Source organism: Haemaphysalis longicornis, unplaced genomic scaffold (assembly GCF_048455015.1).
Source record: "Haemaphysalis longicornis isolate Haplotype H1 unplaced genomic scaffold, Haemaphysalis longicornis Haplotype H1 scaffold_7, whole genome shotgun sequence".
Lineage (NCBI taxonomy): Eukaryota > Metazoa > Arthropoda > Arachnida > Ixodida > Ixodidae > Haemaphysalis > Haemaphysalis longicornis.
Window position 1 is genome coordinate 41,070,216 of NW_027526422.1, and position 22,286 is coordinate 41,092,501.

Below are 22,286 nucleotides of genomic sequence, written 5' to 3' on the forward strand. Positions count from 1 at the left end.
CCACCTGGGGATCTTTAACGTCCGCCCAAATCTCGTATAAACGAGTGTTTTCGCTTTTCGCCTCCATCAGAAAAGCGGCCGCCGCCGGTTGATCCAGACACTAGCCTTTGGCTATAGGTCCAAATAAGTGTATTCCCAGAGCCATTCAATAATCCTGCCTTATGAACCCGCAGGAATAAGGGTCTCTTTGAACGAACAGCGCAGCAGAAGTTAAATGCTGAACAAAACTTGTTGAGCTAGTTGGTTCATGCTTATTGGAAAGACTAAAAGAGGGCGCTAAGCAGACGAAGACGCCTGTATGTGGTGTTTGTGTTTTACTTCGTCTTCGTCTGCTTAGCGGCCCCTTTTAGTCTTAAATTCTGAGAAGGCGAAAAAAAGCGTAAAGAACATAGTTTGTTTCTTGTGTGAAAAGGGCGTATCAAATATCGTAGAAAATATAGAAACTGGAGTAAAATATGTTGTCAGAGTGTGATCCCAACTCACGGCAACGGTGCTAAATTTTGTAACCTCGTACACTACACTACAGCCTCCTGATAGCACGTCCGGTGCTCGACTGATTGACTATGGGAGTGAGTGTATTCCCCTCTGTTTTTTTGTGTGCGTAGCATATGTGTCCTGCGTTCAAAAAGATTGCAAGAAATTGGAGGGGGGTAGGTGGAGTAGTCAGCGCCACTCCGACAACTTCGGGGGTAGGTAACCTTTTACCCTTCTGGGGCGGTCATTAGAACGCCGAAGCCATGTTGCGAGAAGCCAACTGGCTGATAGCCCTCGCATGCTACCTGTTGCACCAAGGCTGCCAGAACCGAGGCACACGCTATATACTACGCAGCTTATCATAATTGGGAATGGCGCTCTCGTTCAATTAAAATGCAAAGAAAAGCTAACAGTCACGACTGCCAAGGAAGGTATATGGAACGTAGTTTGTATCCTTCTTGTCTAAAAAAATTTATAAATTTACAATTAGTAAATTGGGGAAAAGGAAGGAAAGGGAAGAGATATGCTTTCCGCGTTCAACCCAGGAACCCCTGCTTTCAGATCTGAGATCCTTATTGTATACAACTTACTCCACCTTGGGGATTTCTAAATTTCGGCGATTAGCACCTGTCCATTACTTCGAGTTATTGATCAGTTCGCTTTTGCGCTACGAACGGCTAGCCGCCTGGCTAGCTCAGTTCGTAGAGCGACTTCCCCGGTTTGGCCGTGGTCCCGGGTTCAAATCCTGCACCAGGACGAATTTTTGTTCAACTTCGAAGTTTCTGAGGAAGCTGTACAGCTTTCCTTTGCAGCCGTATGGTTGCATTGAGGTGGATGTCGAATTGTCCTTCGCAGAAACTTACTTCACCTTCGGGGTTTCCCCTAAATCTGGTCGATTAACAGCTATGCTAACTTAACATTCGTGCCGAGGGCACAAAAAATAACGGGGAACGTCGTATCAGTACGCGTGAATTTTAGAGCCCACCAAGGTACCATAGTTGCCTCAAACATGCCTTTCATGCAATTTTCTTCGTCCTCTTCAGAATTGCCTGCTGTACCAGAACGTGGGGGAGCTGCAGCATATGATCAAGCAGTCGGCCAAGGAGCGGCTACATCTCGAACGCCAGGTGGCGCAACTGCACCAAGTGAGTACACAACAGCAGCCATGTTTATCCTCCAAGTCACTGTACGAAGGAGCTGGGGCTGGAAGCTCGAGGAGAACAATTACCCTCCCAAAGTGAGCGTGCAATTAAAAATGTCTGTTAACAAAAGGTAATGCCATATTGCCTGCTGGGCAACTGTGTTGGCATGTTTAGTTTGTAGTTTGACATTTGCTTAAGGGGGACTCACCTGCTAACATTCGTACGGGACTTAATACGTCATTACCCAAGGGCTTTAAAGCCATCGTGCACCTATACGAAACGTTTTGCCGATTCCTGAAGATGCTCCAAACGGCATAGTTTGCTTATTCCAGTAATGTATCACTTCTGCACTGAAACAAAGAAATAAAACTCAAGCTTGCTTGACAGCTAGTGCAATTTAGTGTAAACTAAATGAACTAAAACGCATTTCTTGTTTATTTTTTTATTTAAGCAAAGAAATGATATATTTCTGAACGAAGCAAACTAGGCCGTTCGGAACACAACCACCCAAGCCGCTCGCACACAGACGCCAGCAGTCAGGTCGCATCTGGCCGTAAGACGTCCACTTCATATTCTCCGAATGCACACATAAATGGTCGAAGGGGAGATGACGCCGCAAGTAGCGAGCAGTATACATGACTCGGGAAGAGGCGGCGATGGTGGAGAGGAGTGTGCAGTGTGAATGTAACCATTCTTCCTCCGTATCCGTAGATGGTCATGCTTCACTGCGCAGCACATGTGGAAAAGCCAGTTTACAAAAGCCAGGACTGCACCGATCATTTTTTAAAGTCGGCTTCACCTCTAAACAAAAATGCATCGCTGGGAAGGCAAATTTCTAAGGGCAATATAAGACGTACCAAAATATGGAGGCCCTGAGGCCATCGTACACTGAACACAAGTCCCCGAGTTTTCGTTCCACACACCGACTTTTCGTTCCACACGGGCGCGAGGTCTGGGGGAATGAGACATATACAGCTTCGTCGTAAAGATAGAGCTCGGTGTTTATTGGGGCACTGCGACGCGGATATGCGCCGTGTTGGCTTTAGGCCGAACTTTAAGCTATGATGTCCAGTGTCGTTAAGCGGTACCGGCGTCCTGCCGTACAAAGAGTTTGGCGCTGCTTGGAACGTTGTTAAGCTGAACGTTAGTGCAACCAAACGCTTAGAACAAACATGAGCCTAACAAAAGGTGATTGGCCTAGTCTCTTAGTCATTAATAGGAATGAAAGAAAAATACAGAAAGGAGAATGATAATGACGATGTCTAGAGGACTTGCAATTTCAAAACGTGCTGCGCAGAGCTTCCCCAAGATGCCTCTGCCGCACCCAACTGCGCACCAGTCCCAGTAATGCAGTGCACTACGGCCGCTTGTGCTGTTTTGGGCGGCGCGGTACGTCGCGGCGCCAGTAATACCGACACATACGCCTGGCAATGACTGTAATGCAACAACACATGAAGTGCTTAGGTGACCCGAGAGTTCTTTTCGGTGCACTTAATGACGCCCCGATTGCTCAAATTCATCCGCACTTCCTCACTCCGGTCAGAGACCTTCTCTGCTCCGGTGATCTTTGTAGCCCACATGATTTTATTATACTCTCCCAGTCGCTTTTATACAAATACGCGTTCGAGTGATAAAGCGAACAAAAATAGCAAATATGAATTTAAAATCAGCAGTCGGAGTTATAGCGTGTTACTCCAAGCGTGAGGGCTCATATTGCTGTGTAATTAAGAGGGAAGAAATAGTTTTAGGAAGTCGTACCTGGGATGGCAGAAACAAAAGCAGGGGAATTAAAAGAGGGGAAATAGTTTTGGGAAGTCCTACCTTTGATGACACAGACGAAAGAATGGGAATTAAAAGAGGGGAAATAGTTTTGGGAAGTCGTACTTGGGATGGCAGAGACGAAAGAAGGGGAATTAAAAGAGGGGAAATAGTTTTGGGAAGTCCTACCTTTGATGACACAGACGAAAGAAGGGGAATTAAAAGAGGGGAAATAGTTTTTGGAAGTCCTACCTTTGATGACACAGACGAAAGAATGGAAATTAAAAGAAGGAAAATAGTTTTGGGAAGTCCTACCTTTGATGGCAAAGACGAAAGAAGGGGAATTGAAAGAGGGGAAATAGTTTTGGGAAGTCGTACCTGGGATGGCAGAGACGAAAGAAGGGGAAAGGACGGGGCCAGCAAGGCAGGCCGTTTTTATGGGGACACGTTTTCCATTTTAAAGTGTTCCTGTGCACACTAAGTCTCCCGGGTGCTATAAATGTTCACTAAGCTAAGTGCCTTCCAACTTAGCCATACAAAGTGAATGGACCCACTGCTACGCTCCTTTCTGCTGCCGGATTCACTTTTGCCACGTGAATATATTTTGAACTCCTTCATCTTGATTTTGATAGCTCTGGGCGTCGAGTGTAGTTCGATGATTTATGAACGTACAAATGCTAATTTTTAGGCATTCAAAGCTGTTACCCAACCCATCTTCAATAAGTGGCTGTCTGTACACGCGTCAAATATTAAATGCATTTTTCATGTTCTACGCCCCTGCAAAATCGAATTCAGTGCTTTCAAAGCAAGCGTCATAACAACTCGGTGGATTCGAAGTTCTTTTGTTTCCTTCCTACTATTCACTACGCTTTGAAGAGAATTATAACCACAAAAACCATTCAAAAGATAATACCACAGCTAGGTATCGCTGAATTATCTGCTGCGGAAGACTTGTGGCCTGTTATTCTGCACAAAACGTGCAAGAAAAACCGATCTTGGCATTCGGATTTCGCCGCTGTTAAAAAGAGTAAGACATAAGGGAAAAGAAATCGTTGCTGTTTAAGTCCCATGGCCCATATTAGTATGCATGACTGGGCAGGGTCGCAGAGAGAGAGAGAGAGAGAGAGAGAGAGAGAGAGAGAGAGAGAGAGAGAGAGAGAGAGAGAGAGAGAGAGAGAGAGAGAGAGAGAGAGAGGGTATTTTGATGATTATGGCGAGGTTTGTTTGGCAGTGAGCCTAATAATATGCCACGCCAGGTGAGAATAAGCCGAGCAGTTAAAGCCGCTGTCGAACACAACACAGGCGTCTGAGATAGGGTCTTGGTGGACAGTCGCAGCATTTTTTTTACTTGTGAATGGTCCACGCATAAAGTATTTTACTGTCGATACCTAAGATGATATTCTTGCTTCATCTTGTATCTTAATATGCTCAATAATTTACAAGAAATAGCTAATGACCCCAATATTCGTTCTTAGTTGTTCAAGCGGGAACCCTGCGGTGATATAAAAGTCCGCCTTTTGTTTTATTTTAGTTCAGTAGTACGTATGGTATTTATTAGGTCTAACTACACAGGCGCCTTTTTTATTCGGATATTAGATGCGACGGCATCTCATTCACTCGCCTTGTCCCTCCATACGGCGTTGTCGTTGTCCGTTCACACCCCTCCCCCATTCTCCTCGCCGCGCGAGCTGCGCTCTCCGCCGCTCACCCCCTCTCCTCTCCGATAGCGAACACTCTCTCGCGAGGGTCATTGGATTGGATTCGATTGGATTAGCTTGGCTTGGCTTGGCTTGGCTTGGCTTGGATTGGATTGGATTAAAGTGGATTGTGTTGGATTGTGTTGCGTCATAGCCGCGCCACGTTGCGTCATAGCCGCGGCAGGGGGTTCACGGCACGTTTCACGCGATAGGAGAATCAACCTAACGGAAACAACAACGGAACCCCCTATGCGTCGCATCTACACAGGGGTTCCCGCGAGGGGAGGTGGGAGTAATTTGTTTCATACAACGGGTGCCCACTGGCAGGCCTGACGCGTAAATGTTTAGAATTCGTTTGACGACAACATCGACCATGGCGGCACAATTTTTTTTCTTAACCGCACTACAGGTAAGCCTCAAACGCACTCGACAAGAACGCTCAAAATAGCTGAGCGGTGCACCTATAGGTGAGAAGATCGCCCTATAGGCCGTCACCTAGGCATTGTAGAGGGGAAACAAACTACTGAAATACGCGAGTATTTCAGTGCGGTGCTTTGAACAGACGAAGTAAAAACGAATGGCACTTACCCCTGGCGTGGGCTAAATTGTTTTCGAAATCATAACACTTTTTCCAGGCAGTAAACATTTATGTGAAATTCGAGAAGCGATCAGCGAAATGTTAGCCGCACATTGGCAGTTGGCATTTCATCGCTAATTCGTTCATGCACAAAATATTTTGCAGCATACAATTTTACATTCACAATGCTACAACATGTCCCGTGCTTCAAAACAGGCGGATATTGGGGGATGGACGATACTATAATCACAGGAAAGCAAGTCTGGGCTTCGCTCATACGCAATCGAGTTTTCTTTTTTTCTTTTTTAATTTTCATAATCCATGAAACTCGCTATTCATAAATGTTACGACTACGACTGCTCTTTCCGTGGATTTCTGAGCTGTCCCGTAGGGCTCACTAAGACACCATTTTTCCAAACCACGGGTTGACGCTTAAATTAGGATAGTTGCATTACATTGAGTTATAATTACACGCCTGTTTTCTTTCTATTCGTAAGGATGAACGCCCACGACTTGCGCGCAAGAATGAGTTCAATTCCGTGTTTACGGGATGCCTGGACTGAAAGACCGCCTTACTGGACGGCCGATGAACGTTCCCCTAGATTCCCTGATCTTTAGGTTTAACCCTTTTACTGAGGTGTAACTGTACAGTACCTGAGCAGCACTCCGCAATCTTTGAACATCCAACATCTTCCGTAATTCTCAAGTGGCTAGAAAGTTGGCCATGTAGCTTTCCTGGTGCTATCAAATTATTTTTGTTTGAATCGTTCTTGAAGTTGTAAATAGTTTCGTATAGATTGTGTCTGCTTTTCGAACGCTTTTTGAATGAAGAAATTCCCGCTCTCCTTATGCGGGATTACCGGAAAAGTGATATATCCTCCAAGAGCCCCTATCTCAGTTCTCTGAACAATGTGTGCTCTGGAAGCTTACGTGACTGCGGCAGTTCCTGCAGAATCAAGAGGATTTTGGTAATCTAAGCACCGTGTGCTAAGGTTCGTTGTACTCCGCGGATCTCTCGATTACTTGGTTGACGGCACCAATAAATCCCTTGTCGACTAAGCTTCTGTAAATGCAGCCAGTTCCCTTGGTTTGCGGGTGGGTCGAGTGTCACTGGCGCGTCTGACGATTGGGGGTAACATACAAAGCGCGCTAAATACGAAAGATACGTCCGGGAAGCTGGTCCGCGCTCGTTCTCACGCCGCAAGGGAAAGCTCTCCATCCCAAGCGTTAGCGTGAAGAAACCCATTTTAATGGCCAAAGCCATTATGCGGATCTAAACGTGTTTCTCAAGGCTGTTATTTCTGGATTTGTCGCCGGAGGCGGGCGCATTTGCTGAAGGAAGCCCCGCGTGGCTCAGGTAGTAGAGCGGGAAAGTCTCCAATCATGTTTTGTCGTTCTCTAAGACGACATCGCCGTAATGGAAACATTCCATTAGCAATGATGCACCCGCCGCGGTGGCTCTCTTGCTACGGCATTGCGCTGCTGAGCACAAGGACGCGCGTTCGATTCCCTGCCTAGGCGGCCGCATTTCTCACGGAGGCGAAAAGCAGAAATGCCCGTGTGTTCGAGATTTTGGCGCACGTTTAAGATCCCCATGTTGTGAAAAGAAATCCGGAGCCACCCACTACGGCGTGCCTCATCGCCTGTGTAGCGTCTGTGCGTTAAACCTAATAATCAATCAATTATTCAACTAAGTAATCAATTAAATAATAAATTAACTAATTGATCATCCAATCCTAGATCACATTTATATTGAAAAAATCATAACGCAGGCCTGCTTTGTCAGACACACTTTGTTGTGTTGTTAATTAAACCTTCTCATGTTCTGGTCCATTTAGTGTGAAATGCCACAAGGATACAGGTATGGATTAGCTTGTTTATAGTGAGTTCGAAGCCTGGAATAATGCGTTTTTTTTATCTAGGATTTTTTGTGATCCAGATTTCCGATGCGTTAGAGCCGATTTTTACCTAGACTGTTACAACAAAATAACGAATTTACTGAGCTAATTTACTGCCCCCATACTACTTTTTTATAACGAGGTTCACTGCACTTTTTGTATAAAAATCCTGGTTGATGATCTTCGTATTGGATTTCAAGGATAACTCACGCTCAGTCGGTAGCGCTGGGCGAGTGTTGCCTTTCTTGCCTTATCTGGTTTTGCCTTAATTCGAGTTCAATTCGCAGCCTTGAGGAGCTGTTCCGTCGAAACTTTGGTGAGAACGCAGCCACGCTCCGCCCGCAAATCAAATCGGTAGACACCGAACAGTGAACGCCATCAACAGGTTGGACAAACGGTAATATTCACGCAGCTCGATTGTAATTCCGCGTGCTCGCATCGACGTTCTTGCTCGGAATGCGAAAAATTCACCGGCGCTCAAAAGGCTTTTTTTCGCACCACGCCCCGCGCGCGCGGGAGCTTTCACTTCCACAAGCGGCGGCGGAATGCGCACGCGACGAGAGCGCTTTCAGCGCGACGTTTGAACTTCGCGTTTCATCCACCGCGTGCGCCTTCGCGTGTTACTTGAGCAGCACCGGAGCACGGGCTTTGGGGCGAAATAAGCCGGCCCTTTCGTCACGTGCACGCCATTGTGCACGCAGAGTGCGGAGAGGACGAGAGTAGACGTCAAAATAGGCACCCCGAAAGTGCTGGGCGCGTAGCCTGAGGATGTTAATAGAAGAAACGCACTGTACGAAGAGGAAGGAAAATCCGGTTGCCGGCTCGCCACAACGCCAGCACGGGTTATGGGCCCCGACTCGCGCTGTGCCCCTTGTCGCTGTAATCGATTTCCAGCGAGCGCCACCGAAAAAAGAGGGAACTCCCGTCGACCGGCCGAAATCCGCCATCTTGCTTTTCCGCCTCACCCCTTTCCCTCGAAAGCTCGGCCGGTGGGATGTTGCGCCCTCTCCTCGCACCCGAAACCCCCGGCGGCGCCCCCTGGTGGAGAGAGTTTTTTTTCTCTGCCGAACGGCGGCGCCCGGCGGAGAAGCCGAACCCGCAAGCAGGCTCGGCCAGCAGGAGCACGGCGGCTTCTCCGCACGTTTAGTTGGGTGCGTTAGGACTAAAGCCCTGCGCGCAGCGACCGATTTCTCCCGAGTAGGGAAGCACCGCCTCGAAAAAGCAACTACGAAAGAGGGCGAGGAAGCCCGTGGAATCGAGTGGGTGATGACCGTCTTCTGGGCCGTGCTCGAAGTGTGGTAGTGTGTGGTGGCGTGCGCTGCTACCACCACCGTCGTCGCCTGCTGCGCGGCCACCCCTGCCTACCGGTCACCGCTAGTGCAGTTTTCACCGCCGCTTCGCGCCGCATGAGCTCCACACTGCCGTAGTCGTCGTCCGCCGCCCACTGGGAGACAGAGTTCGCCCCGAAATCGACCCTGCCGAGAGGCTCCGGTGAGTTTGGTCTCATTTCCCGGGAGGGTCACACCGACGGTGGGCGGGAATCGACGCGCGCAGTTTACTGCCTCAGAACACACATCCTAATACTTCGCCTTCAAGATTTAGCGTCGTCTAACACGTTTCGACGGAGCCCGGCACGGTTCGTACTGAAACGTGCTACGTTTTACATATCGAGTAGGGCATCACCTTTGAAGGGAGATGCCGCCCACTTTCGATTGCACGCGTCGCTTCTGCTTATAGCTGAAGAGTGAAGATGTGATGGTGCTAGAACGAAAGGGCTTTCCTAAACCGATGCTCCTCTGTGGACTAACCTGGCACAACATCGGCTTGTAGGGGGGCTTGATTTTCTTGCCTCTGTGGTCTCGTGGCCGGCCGGTGCCCTGCTGATCGATTCAGTGGGGCGACCATGCCTTGAACGTCGCGCCACGCAGCCGCCGCGCCAAACCGGCAGCTTTTTTTTTTTTGCGTGTGTAATTTGCGTACTTCTGCTTTTGTTCCTTCATTTATGCTTGGTCATTCTTTCCCGTGGCCCCAACTTTCTTATTTAGCTTTTACCCCTTCGGAAATGGGTCCGATGTTGGCCCATGTGACGTCCACCACAGCTGTCGGGTTTTTCCGCTCTAAAGTTGAGCAAAGTTTGCCGCGTCACGCTTTCCCAGACACCGTTACGCAACACCGACGCGCGGCCACTACGTGCTCGGCACGAGCTCCCATTACTCATTATCGCAGCAGCAGAGCCGTCCGAGCGTACGCCGCCTCGCCACTTTAGCAACGCTAACGGGGGGCATATTTAGGTTGTGCATAAACGCCGAAGCTGCGCGTTGTTTGACAACCTCGGCGTTTGACTTTTTGGCGCTGTGTGTCACACGTTTGGTAAAATCACAAGCAGAATCAACTACTTTTGAAAAAGAAGGGGGGCTAGGAAGGGCGTGGGACGCAAGGGGGGTTTGGGGGAGAGCTATGGGTTAATGTAGGCTACCTAAGAGTTTTGTGACGTGCCCCGAGGTCCGTCCTCTGGCTGCTTTTGCACACTCCAGCGGAATAAAAGCCGAAGATTTATTACTCACCGGGGTATCACTCCTCGGTTTCTTATCCGCAAAGTGCGGTGGGATGGATTGAAGACACCCACATTTTAGACGCCGGTATTGGTTCCTAGTCCTACTATAAACGTTCAGTTTGTCGATTATCATATCGATTATCCATATTCGCAGTTCTGGTACTTTCATTTCACGGGCTCGGCATAGGAAGCAGGTGGACGTGTTCTGGTCGTACAAAGGTGCCAGTGGGATCGAGGGTAGGCATAGGGGTTACATAGAAAACCTAAGGCGGAGGTGCAGCAAGCTCTTCTTGGAAGAGAAGGTTACCTTTCAGAGGCGGGACTGTAGATTATAGGAGGAATGCCAGTTGAAATACTAATGCGTGAGAATCACTCGCGTGTCACTTGGCTGAGTTGGCGAAAAAGGCGTCGTCCAAAGAGTGCGTCACCACGCGGCGTGACCGAAAGCTGTCGGCAAAAAGCGCGGCCGGAACACGTCGGGGCTTGCGTAAGCCTAAGGAGGTCCTAGGGCCTTCGCACTTTTATATGGCTGCTTACGCTGCCCCTCAAGAAATGCCTTTCCAGCTGCACACTTCTAAGATACTGACGCCGAAACTGGCACGGCTGGGTGTAATGGTTTGTGTTTTTAAAGCAGGCCTTCTGACTGTCACAGAACTGTTGCGGTGAAGCCTACCGGGTACGAAAAAATGAGTGCTTGCGTGTTTAGTGACATGAACTCAGCAACGTTACACTCAACAGATTGATTGATTGATTGATTGATTGATTGATTGATTGATTGATTGATTGATTGATTGATTGATTGATTGATTGATTGATTGATTGATTGATTGATTGATTGATTGATTGATTGATTGATTCTGAGGTTTAACGCACCGACGCTGCACTGGCGATGAGGCGCACCGTAGTGGAGGGCTCCGGATTAATTTTGATCGCCTGAGGGTCTTTAACGTGCGCCGATATCTCGTACACACGGGCGTTTTCGCTTTTGGCCCCCATCAGAAAAGCGGCCGCCGCGGCCGGGAATCGAATCCGCGTCCTTCACACTGAGCAGTGCTAAATGAGCTACATAACTCAGCGAGGAGTGGAACATACGTGATCTCACATGAGAGATTCAAAGAGAAAGCTTAGGTGCCAAGTAGTTGGTGTATTGTTTCGACGTTCCGAGACGCCTCTTTTAATTCGGTGAGCATAAACATGAGCTATACGTCGGTGTGTAGCGAGGCGTAGCAATTTACGCGGCTGCTGTTCATAAACCGTAAACACCAGCACCTCTATTTTGTAACATCAGCACCTATATTCATACCAACCAGGTTTATTCATCACCATCAGTAGTAAATGTTTAGCACACGAACTGCGTGGCACAACAGAATCTGCAAGTGTGAGTGTGCTGTGTACAGTGCGCGTCAGGCTTGTCTAGGGCAAGCGAGCGCGTGGCTTGGGAGCCTGCGGGCGACACCTGCTGATAGCGGCTGGGTTAGAGATAGCTTGCCATTGCGCGCGCGCCGATCTCGGACAGGGTCAGGCCGGTCTTCGTTTTGCATGTGCCGCTCGAATTTGCAGGCGCCACCACCCTCGAGGGGCGATTGTCTTTCACAGTGGCAGCCGGGAGCGTTGACAGGCCAGATAGACGCGTCGTTCGACGTGGTGCAATAACCGCGTCCAGGTGGTTCCGCAGTGCTAAAAAACGACCTTCGGTAATCTTCTGAATCTCACGTTTAGCAAACGAAAAGCACGCAACAAGAACGCACTGCAGCGCATTCCGTCAAAACATTTGTGCGATTAAGTGACGGCTGCACTGAAAATGCATGGCATCAAATTACGCGCTTACCCCGTGTCACCGCCTACGATTGGCACTTCAGAATAAAAGCGCCCCTTGTGGGGCGTGGCGTCTCTAAGTTTGAGAGGCCCAGACGACCGACCCGAGCCTGTCCGAGATCCACGCACGCGCAATGGCAAGCTACCTCCAACCCAGCCACTATCAGCAGATGTCGCCAGCTTGCTCGGAAGCCGCGCGCTCGCTTGCCCTATACAAGCCTGACGCGCACTGTACATAACAGACCGAGGGAGGGGCTGTGACACCGTAGACACGGTCCTTGGATATATCACGTTCTAACTACTCAACCGCAAAACAAACGGTATAAGCTGTTTTAAATCCTAGCAAACCAGAAGCTAGGTATGATTTTGAGGCTTACACTCATCTTACTGACTACCATCATTGTCTTTTACTTTTTTGTTTGCATAACTTGGCCGATTTTCCGCTGAGAAATCACGCTTTCGCGCTCGGGAAATTCTATTTTTGTTACAGCAATTACTCGATGGAACTCTTCTCTTCCAAAGATATCCCACATCAAACAGATTTCATGAAAGCGTCGCCTTGACGGGGTACCGTTTACCAGAGGAAGTTCAGGGGGCACTGAAGCGGGTTTTGAACATTTTGCTCACATTACATAGATAAAGGCATTAGTTTGATTACATTGCACTGCATTACATTACATTACGTAGTGGATACCAATAGACCGTAAACGCAATAGGCCTCGGACAAGGACTCGGTGGAGGGATGAGCTAGCAAAATTTGAAGGGAAAGCGTAAGCTACGCTAGCACTCGATGGATGTTGCTGGAGATCTTTGGGAGAGGTCTTCGTCCTGCACTGGGCATAACCAGGCTGATGATGATGAGGACGAGGGTGACAGAGTTGAAGATTGGAATATAGAGAAACTGAGTGGAAGGAAGGGTCTGGCCTCTTGTGTCGCGAGAAACTGCGTTCAAAATGTCCGAAAAAACTTAAAGCGTGCTCTAGACACGTTCATACGATGCTTATGACTCACTCCAGTGCCTCCTAACGGAGACTATAAAAAGCAGAAGGATCAAGAAAGCGTCCGCGTTCAGAGCAGTGTGAACTTGAATTGGCATCAGGAAAAAGTATGGTGTACCTGCGTCTGGCCCTCCCGTTCCTTTTAGTTTGTTTCGTCGTTTTCGTCACATCTCTATAGCGAAATCGCTTTATCTGAATTCCTGCCTTATTCGACGTTTTTCACTGTTCCAACTGCACTGCACAAAGAGCAAGTCATCCCCCTTCTAACGAAGTGCTTTTTATGTTGAAATACGTTTTCTTTTTTTTTTTTTTTGTCGAGGAGACTTTGTTATAACATGGGTTGTACATTTTGTAGTGCCGACCAATCCAGCTCTGTAAATAACGGCCTAAGCTCCGCTTGGCCCAAAGTTAAGGTTTTCATTCGTGTTGCAGTGGCTGTTTTCGTGGTTGCGGTCAAAGCACAGATGTGTCCCGGCGTAAATTTGGGTAACGGGGAAAAAAGTTCGGCTGGTTTAAATTACTTCCCACTTCCCGCCTCCCCGTCCGGCCCCTCTGATATGGCGGGCCTTATCGTCACGCAATTAGGCGCCCCCAAAACCCACACAAGCAAACTCAGGCGTACCCGCACTGTAGCTTCTACACAAGATTACTGTTTCGTGAAGCACTGCTGATTTAAGCGTTTTTTAATGCTATGTCATCAACGAATGCAAACTTTGGGGATTTAAGTTACGTTTCTTAAGTTACGCAAACATCATGATTCTTGGTCTAGGTATTCCGATCACGGCATTCTTTACACAATTGACCGCCATACCCTTTCTGATCACTTTACTGCTATGATGTCATTGATTAGTAGCTTTTTTCCGCCCTCAGTGCGAACCAACAACGGGCGAAATACAGTTGGTTTGTTGCTGCGAATTCGCTAAACGACTTTCCCTTTCTTAAAACTGCCTCATCCCTATCACCGCTCAGAGACGCCATTAAAACATTTTTATTGCAATTTGTGGCGATGTTAGTAATTTTTTGCTGGCCCTTTTTAACTCCTATGATGTTTTTGTTTGCTTTTTCGTTTCGTTGAATTTTTATTTTACGTTTTGTCAAATAGCGCGAAGTTTTGTCCATGGCGTAATTTATATTAGGTAGTCACTCTATCTGTAGTCTCATGTGGTTTATATTATATTACCTGTGTTCGAAAGTTAAAAATTCAGTTTCCGTGTACGATGAATAACAAAAAATCCCAATAACGTTTCTAATGCTTGCGTGCCTTTCTGCGTGACGTTTTCACACCTGGTACTTTCACTCCAGCACTAATGATAAACTGAAACTGAAACTGAGGCCAAGGCGAAGCGCTTATACTAAAAAAGCCGGCCGTGCTTTAAGCGAGGTACTGAAAATTTTGAAACAACATGAAAAAAATTCACTTCATAAAAATTCTTCTCGAAGCGCCCGCTTCACTTTTTTTATAGCCTATGATAGCGGATCTTCAGGGCATCAGTTTTATTTGCCGCGCGAAATATCAGTCGTCGCTTATCCCGCACCGGCACGTCTTGGCCATAAGTTCACGTCGTTCTAAATGTAGCCTGCATACAGATTTCCGTTGAAAAACTTCGGAGGTATCTGGCGCTGGGCTAGTGATGTCTTCTTTGTCTTGGACTTGGTGACACGTTCCTTCGTTTAGACGGCATACGTGCAAAACCGGCGGTGGAAACCGCTTCCTAGCGCTCAGAAGATACGAGACATTTCTGAAAGGAGGAGGAGGAATAACATTTATTTTTTAAGGGAAAGGGGAGGGAAAAAGGAGAGTGGGTGGTGGCCTCAGTCCAGGCCGCCTTCAGGCTCCCCAGCAGCCCTCGCCCGGGAGATCAGGTACTCCTGATCCTCGAGCTGGAAGCTGGTCAGCCTGTGCTCCCACTGCTCCAATGTAGGTGATGGAATTGGGTTGGGATGTTTCACGCACTCCCATACGAGGTGATAAGTGGTGTTTGGTGTATTGCATGTTGTGCAGTTGTAGGAAAAAACAGTTGGTGAAATATGATGCAAAATTGCCATGTTGTAATAAGTCTTACATTTGTAAGACATTTCTGAAAGCCGATTTTTTCTTGTCGATTGTGGCCCTTTTCTGGTTCATGCTGAGGACAGAATATTACTACGAAAACGAGTGCATCTTCTTTTCAAAATAGGCCTTTCCTGTTGTTAGTGCAAACAGGTGATAAACGACGAAACTAGAAGAAAAAGAAACATTCGGAACCAAAAACAGCGCTAAATTAGTAATAACCTTATTGCTGTGGAAGCAACCCGTTTTTGTTTTCGCATACGTATAGCTTGGCTTGGAGATGGCTTGGCTTGTCTGCGCTGCTGCACGGCTCGTCGACTCTCCGACAGAGTCAGTCGGCCCAGCGTTTAATCGGGCGGTCGCCGGCGGGTCTTCACAGTTCGTTCTCCCTGTAGATAGTAAGCAACGACACATTTGTGCCTGAGAGAATGTGCATTTAGTTTGTTAGTTTGTCGACTGTATCAAGCTCTAATTCCAAGTAGCTCCACGCTTCGCTGACTGGTGCACTAGTATAAATATATAAGGCCACTGAAAGGCGGCGGAAGAGTTAGCGAAGTAATATAGGTACTAAGGAATTAAAATCAACCGAAACTTTTGTTTACAGCGTAAAACCAAGACGCAGGAAGCACTTTTCGCGCTTGGTGAACTAGCACAGCAGTTAGCAGCACGACCACAGATTTGAGGTTGCTTTTATGCTTATGGAATGCAGTCGCTACAGATGAGATATTTGTGGAAATTTCGAGAATGCTATTCAAGAAATAGTTGTCTAAGCTGCTTGGAATGCTGAAACTAGATAAAAAAATGTAAACAGGCTATACAATATTACTTTATATTTCCACCCCTTACACCGCTGGCTTATGGCCGAGTGGTGGGGAGCACTAGGTATATTGTTTTGCAATTCGCTCGTTCGAACCCCCCTAGCACATTTTTAAAGTTGATTTGTTTGTTTTGGGGCAGTTTTTTTTTTATGCTGAATTCACCACTTTTGATCTGTAATGTTCATTGCTCCACAAACGAGTTCGCAGAACGCGAGCAGGCTGCCGTTGACGCGCTGGCGAGTTTTCGTTGGCGTGCTGTTGCCAGAAGCACCGACTGCTTGCGGTCACGTCCCGAATCAGCCGGCTCTTGGCCTGGTGCGAACACGCCTTTTTTGACACAGGCACGAGCCTCGAAAAGCTCCAAAGGCGGGGGTAAGCGCATCGCATTTGAGCGTCAAAGGTTAACGTGGAGGGTGTTCATTCACTGCGTACGCCTCGGGTAGTGATTGTAACTATTCAAAGCCGTGCTGGCACGCTTATCTGACGCGTTTGACAGCCAACATCATGGCAAAAGGGCGGTATGCCGATTACTAAAGTATGGAGAATGCCCAGCCAACGATAACGTAGGATGCCAAGCATGTTGTTTCACAGGACCGAAACCGAAGGTGGTTTGAATTCTAATCTTGGACATCGTCCAATCACAGTAGCACCTCGTATGGATGTCACTGCTTTAGTTGGTGCGGCAGCCGCAGACCGGGGGTGAAAGTTTTCTTGTTTCAGGCATTATAAAATGAACATAGCCTTATCTACCGGTAAAAGATGAAAACTGGGTTTGTTTGAGCCACTATACGCAACGCAAGCAAAAACAGAAGCTTGACAAATTCGCTTCGGGGTCCCTTTAAACTTCAAATGTTCCCGGCTGGTAAAAACTAAACCGTAGCCTGGCAATGATATGAATTTCGTTAAAACTTTCCTCTGAAGGACGGGACCAGAAGAGGTGGGAGAGGGAGAGGGGGAGGGTGCGATGCTTTTGTTTGCTCTACACTATGCTCGGAGCGATCACAACGGGATGAAATATGTACGCACCTCGCGGTTTATTGCGGACGGAGGTAGAAAATGTCCCACGCGGGTCCCATGCGGTGCAGTTTATCGGTGTCCGCAAATTGGCCTTCCCTTGTATAGCGCATCTGTGACCCTGACCCGCTCCCGACAGGCGGGTGCTGTCCTCCGCAGTGGTGGTGGTGGCGGCGGTTTCGGGCTCCCCTCGGCGCTGTTTCTCCTCAACAAGGGTTTCGTCAGATCAATAATGCACCGCGTGGCGGAAAAACCATCATCGAAGAGCGAGAGAATTTTCGGCGGCCGGCATCGGCGGCCGATGCGCCGCCGACAGCGCCTCGCATTACCCGAATGGGGCGTCCGCACTTGCACGCCATCGCTGCACCCCCAAACACTCGTCGCTACGCTCATGAGGGCCGCTCTTTACATTTCGGTAAATTCTTCTGAAATGGCGTCATGGCCTTCGTGGTGAAGTAATGGCTGACGACTTTCACTCCTTGCGTCTAGTTTAGGCGAGATGTCGTGCGGAAGGCCGTCGTGATTCGTGTCCGACGTATGTTTGTAATGAGCATGTCAACGCCAGCGAGTTCCGTGCAGCAATGAAATGTTTAGAGGTAAAAAAGCCGTATATCTCTCTATTTCATTTACCGCGTTGTGAGGTACAGAAAATACGAGTGTCAGCCGGGAAGAACGCGCCTGGAAAGGGAAACAGCACCGCCGGAGAATTGTTCTGAGGAGGGGCGACAGAGCACGGACTGAGAAAGAAATGGTCACCTTCCGCCCTGCGAAAGTGGATGTCCAGCGAAGCTGTTGTAAACCACCACCACGCATGCTGATGGGGGAGGGTACACGGAATGTCTGTCGTCTTCTCGGCGGGCTTGTCGCTTGCGCTCGGCTTCTCGGGCGGCAAATGTTGGGTCCTGGATATCCTGACGTGCATGCGCTCGGCGTCTTGGGCAAGAACTGCTCTATTTAGTGACACTCGCCCTGAAATGATGTCAACCCCCCTTTTAAAGAACGTCTGCGAACCTAATCTTTACCAGGAACACATAGGGGAAAGGGGAGGGGGGGGTCCCATTGTTCGCCGACGCTTTATCATCTATCATGCGGTTTCGATATTTGTATTGTGGTTTCTTTAACCGAATACTGAGATCTATGCTGTATGCCCGATTGCCAAGAAACATTCGGCTCGTCTTCTCGGGCGGAAAATGTTGGGTCCTGCCAACCCTGACGTATGCGCTCGCCCTGGAATGACGTAACAAATTGAATGTAACAAGTTCTGCGAAGTAATAAAATATTTCTTGAGGAAGCGGATGTCTACAGCTGAACTGTGCACCATCGCTGAAAATGGACTATTTTTTGCTGAGTGAATTTAAACATGGGCGTTGTCAACTCCAGGCAAATCGCACTCTGAGGCCTAGTGGAGGTCAACACTTCGGGCATCAATAAAAAAAATCACAGAATATTTATGCGGGGCCGCCGACTAACAGTGCGGGAGGTTGTCGATACCCTACACATCTGAAGTGATTGGGCGCACCGAATCCTGCACGAATTGTAAATGGCAAAAAAAAAAATATAGCAGAGAGATTCTGAAAATTGTCTCCTAATGCGTTAGTATTCTGCTCCGAAGCTCTGACAGACACCGAGCCTCCTTAAAGTCGGCTTTTTGGCATGTTTAAATGCACTGCTGGGAAGCCATTTAGCGTGAGCAAATAAACAGGCATGTGAATTTATTGAAGCCCTATGTATTCTTAAACGGTATATACATAGCCAGTGTGATGTCGGCTTCAATACTATACGCAGATGCACTTCTAAGAAGAAATTGTAGGCTGGTCCAATATAAGCACCTGGAAATCAACGTATGGAGGACCAATGTATTCCCGAAAAACGCTTCATGCCGAGTCCTTTAAACTAGACTATCTTACTCTGCATAAATGCATTGCTAGCGTTTCATTTCACGAGTTCCGGTTATTAATTTTTTTATGCTTCAATTTTCTATGATTGAGTTTAAGGGCACCAACACTATACATTTTCACTAATGTACCGACTATATGTGTTAACTTGACCAATATGGGCTTATGTGGCAGATATAGGGCGTCATGCTTTTTTGCTTTGGTACTCGACAAACAATGCTTACACATTACGAAGTTGTGTACACGATGGTTGCCGCGATTTTCGACCAACAGCTCACGCAAAAGGACGTTTCCATAATGTTATCAGCGAGGCCTTATCGAAACCTGCGAGGCATTTTGCGTCAATTCGTTACCAAGGTGGAAACTTCCCCGACCTCCCCCCTTCACGCCTATCCTCTAGTAGTGGAAGCAGCAGGCGAAGCAGTGATGGTTTCGGGCTCCCCACAATGCTGTTGCTCCTCAGCCAGGGGTTCGTCGACCAATAATGAACCGAATGGCGAAAAAGCCATCAACCAAGAGCGAGATAATTTTTGGAGGCTAAATAACGTCTCACAGAAACACCGCCAGATGAAAGCGCTTTTTTTTTTAAAATGAAGGAATGACTTTTCTGTCGGCTGGAAAGGTTTGGACGCTGTTTTTTGGGGGGGCAACCAAAGCATAAGTCTTATCGGCTACGTGCGGGCTAAAAAGAAATGGCCGCGTATCTGCTCACTTAGCTGCAAAGGTGGTTGAAAGACGACAGTATTCTGCCGCCTCTGGCGTGTAAATGCCTGTCGTCTCTTCCCCGCCAACCTCTTGCGCTCTTCCCCTTCCTTTCGATCCTCCCACAAAGCCAATTCAATTTTCCCGCGTTCCACTACTCGCACCATCTACTGGAACTTTTGGTTACTGTTTGTTTTCTGGGATGGTGACTCGAGAAGCCGCCAAGAATGCTTTTAGTATTTTGGTGTCCAACCATTTTTTGTAAAGGCGTTCTTTTTTATTTCCCATTGCAAAAATCAAGCCGACATACTTATTTCACTAAAAGAGCCCTGCAAGTATTCCTTGTGTATTGACGTGTTGCCTGAAATACGTCTAATGTCTATTTTGGTCTCAACAAGCACAAACATTTTACCAGATTTGTTTACCGACATAAGCGTCTCGTTCATGAATTCTTTTAACTTTTGGCCGGACAGCCGAATCGAGGGACAGGCAGACAGACCAAATTTTTCGCGTTTAAATATCCCAAGACAGGCTATCGCCTTCAACAAAACAAAGAAACGAGTGTTAAACAATATTACTGAACTGTTTAAAGAAAAGATCAAAGACAGATGTTTGGGCAATATGTTTCTGTTCTGTTATAGATGAGTAAATAGGAACCCGTTTTTTGGTTGTTGTTGTTTTACTGATCCAATTTTGCATGCGCTATTTCTAGCTGGACTCGACGGGCGGTTCCTTGGACCTCGGTGTACGTTTACGCTTCCCATTTGTCCATATATGCTGCGGCTATGCGTATGCGGATCCGACGCGTTTGAGCCTCCCGAAGCTCGCGCATTAAATACTGAGACGGAATTTACCAATTGATTATGGTTGTTTGCGTAAATGCGATTAGTATGGCGGTTGGTAGGTATTGAAGTTTTCCGCCAGCACTCTACCTCTAGTAGTCAAGCTGGGATAAAGCGGAACAGCTATCTACACGAGAATTATCACAGCGGTTCGGTCGACCAACCGGTCGACGGGGAAACGAATTAGTTTTCTGACAGGACGCAATCGGACCCACTAAGAAAGCTTTCGCTGCACTTTAAGCATTGCTATCAAACAACCCTCGTAATACGGGCAGTGCAGGGTAACTTCACGCGCTTCCATCTCTCCTCGCCCACTGCTGAAAACAGGAAGCAACTGTCTGGCAGCGTGTATAGGCTTACTGTATTTTCGCGCGTATAACCCGCACCAAAAGCGGAGACATTTCAGTGGCAAAGCAGGGGTGCGGATAATACGCGAGGTCTTTTCTTTAGTGCAGCTTCGTGAAGCTTCTACGCAGTAACGCTGACTAAACCTCCCATGACAGCGATTGCGCAAAACATACAAAGAAAAGGAAGAGAAAACAAGGACGACCGCACCCTAGCAACTGAATTTTATTAGTGAATTGTGAGTATTGCCTTGCAGTAATTGTATTCTACTTGATAAATATACGCTTTTTCTGTCTACATAGTATGAGATGTGTTGCTTGTGCAGTAGCTTCGGCGCAGGCTTTCCTGTATTCTAATGTGCGATCAATACGCGAGGATTTTCTTTTTGTTTCCCGGCGACCTGAAAGTTGGAGTGCGGATTATGTGCAGGGGTGAGTTATACGCGCGAAAATGCGGTGACCCCTTACTATACTACGCGTGCTCTCTCGCCCGAGCAAGCACTGCTGTCCTCGACAAAGGAAATCCCATTCAGTATTTCCGCCTATAACCTTTGCATCCTTTATAACAATAATATCCTTCATATATAACCACAAACACTTTCTGAACGCGGGAACAGATGTGCAATTGTGAGACTATGTGGTCAGGGACAGGTTAATTGACTGTCACTCTTTTACGAATGGCGAAAATCTCACAATTACGCCAGAAAGTTTATAGCCGCTTCCTATGCATATATATTGAACTCGCTTCATAATCATGTTCCGTTTATACGTCCCGCTTCGTGGGGCTTCAGTAACGCGCTAGCGCTGTTTGCGCGTGGCCTGATCATCTTAGGCTCGCAAACTCGCTGTCGAGTTCGCCTATCATTCTTTCTTTTTTTCAAGTAACTTATCATGCACCTTATCACGGGGCACATAGGAGTTCACAATTGCTTTGGAAGAGAGAGGGAGCTTCTGGGAAATCGCTCAGAGTAATCATCATTGCTTTGGGTTATCCTCTCGCCATCATTAAACGGCCGCTCATGATCGTGTGTCCCACCTGGGTCATTTCCGCGACGTAGGGCCTGGAACCCGGGAAACGATGTTTGATCGACGGAAGTACTGAACGGTGTCGCAATGTCCAGGGTAGGATGACTACCGACCGAACACGAGCTTACAGCAATTATTGCCACCGGCGAACGCGAGACGAGGTTCCAGCAAACGAGAGTGGGGCAGCTCCGGGAGCTACCTAAGTGGGCCCGGCTCGGCTGCCAGAAGTGACGTTTCTCTATCACCGTTACATCTACAGTTCCGATGCTCGATTTATCCAAGGTTTAACGGCAGTAAGCAAAGGTATGGATGACCTAACTGAACGGCGATACCAAATCCGCTGCGATCTACATGTTGAAATTAATGACATTCAACCGCACCTCTCTTCACAATCACCATTGCTAGTAAGGTAATCGCATGCAACAAAATCTTTGAAGAGGAAAAAAAAAATTCATTTCATTTCATTTATTAGTATTTGAGACCCGAAGGAATAACATAAGAAGGGCTTGTCGAGGTGGGCATCGCGTACAAAAAACAATGAGCAATACAAAATGAAACGAGAATGTTGCACGGTGGACTGACTTTCACAAGAGATTGAAGGCATGCTGAAGTACGGATGGCGGAAATCACCGAAACTGAAGTAAAATTAGGCACAGTTATCCCCGAATTAAAGACTTGTCGT

General features: G+C 47.6%; 1 protein-coding gene across 10 annotated transcripts in view; it reads left to right on the forward strand.

Annotated features, from left to right (window-relative positions):
• The window catches only part of Rbp (RIMS binding protein), a 394,065-nt gene that overhangs the window by 162,210 nt on the left and 209,569 nt on the right, over nt 1-22,286 (forward strand). For 9 of the 10 annotated variants that reach the window (XM_077676865.1, XM_077676856.1, XM_077676857.1 and 6 more), the window contains one exon: nt 1,518-1,619. In XM_077676865.1, the coding sequence (XP_077532991.1) occupies nt 1,518-1,619 (102 nt within the window). Of the gene's footprint in view, nt 1-1,517; nt 1,620-8,963; nt 9,038-22,286 lie in introns of those variants that run through there. The other variant, XM_077676866.1, reaches the window with a different exon arrangement.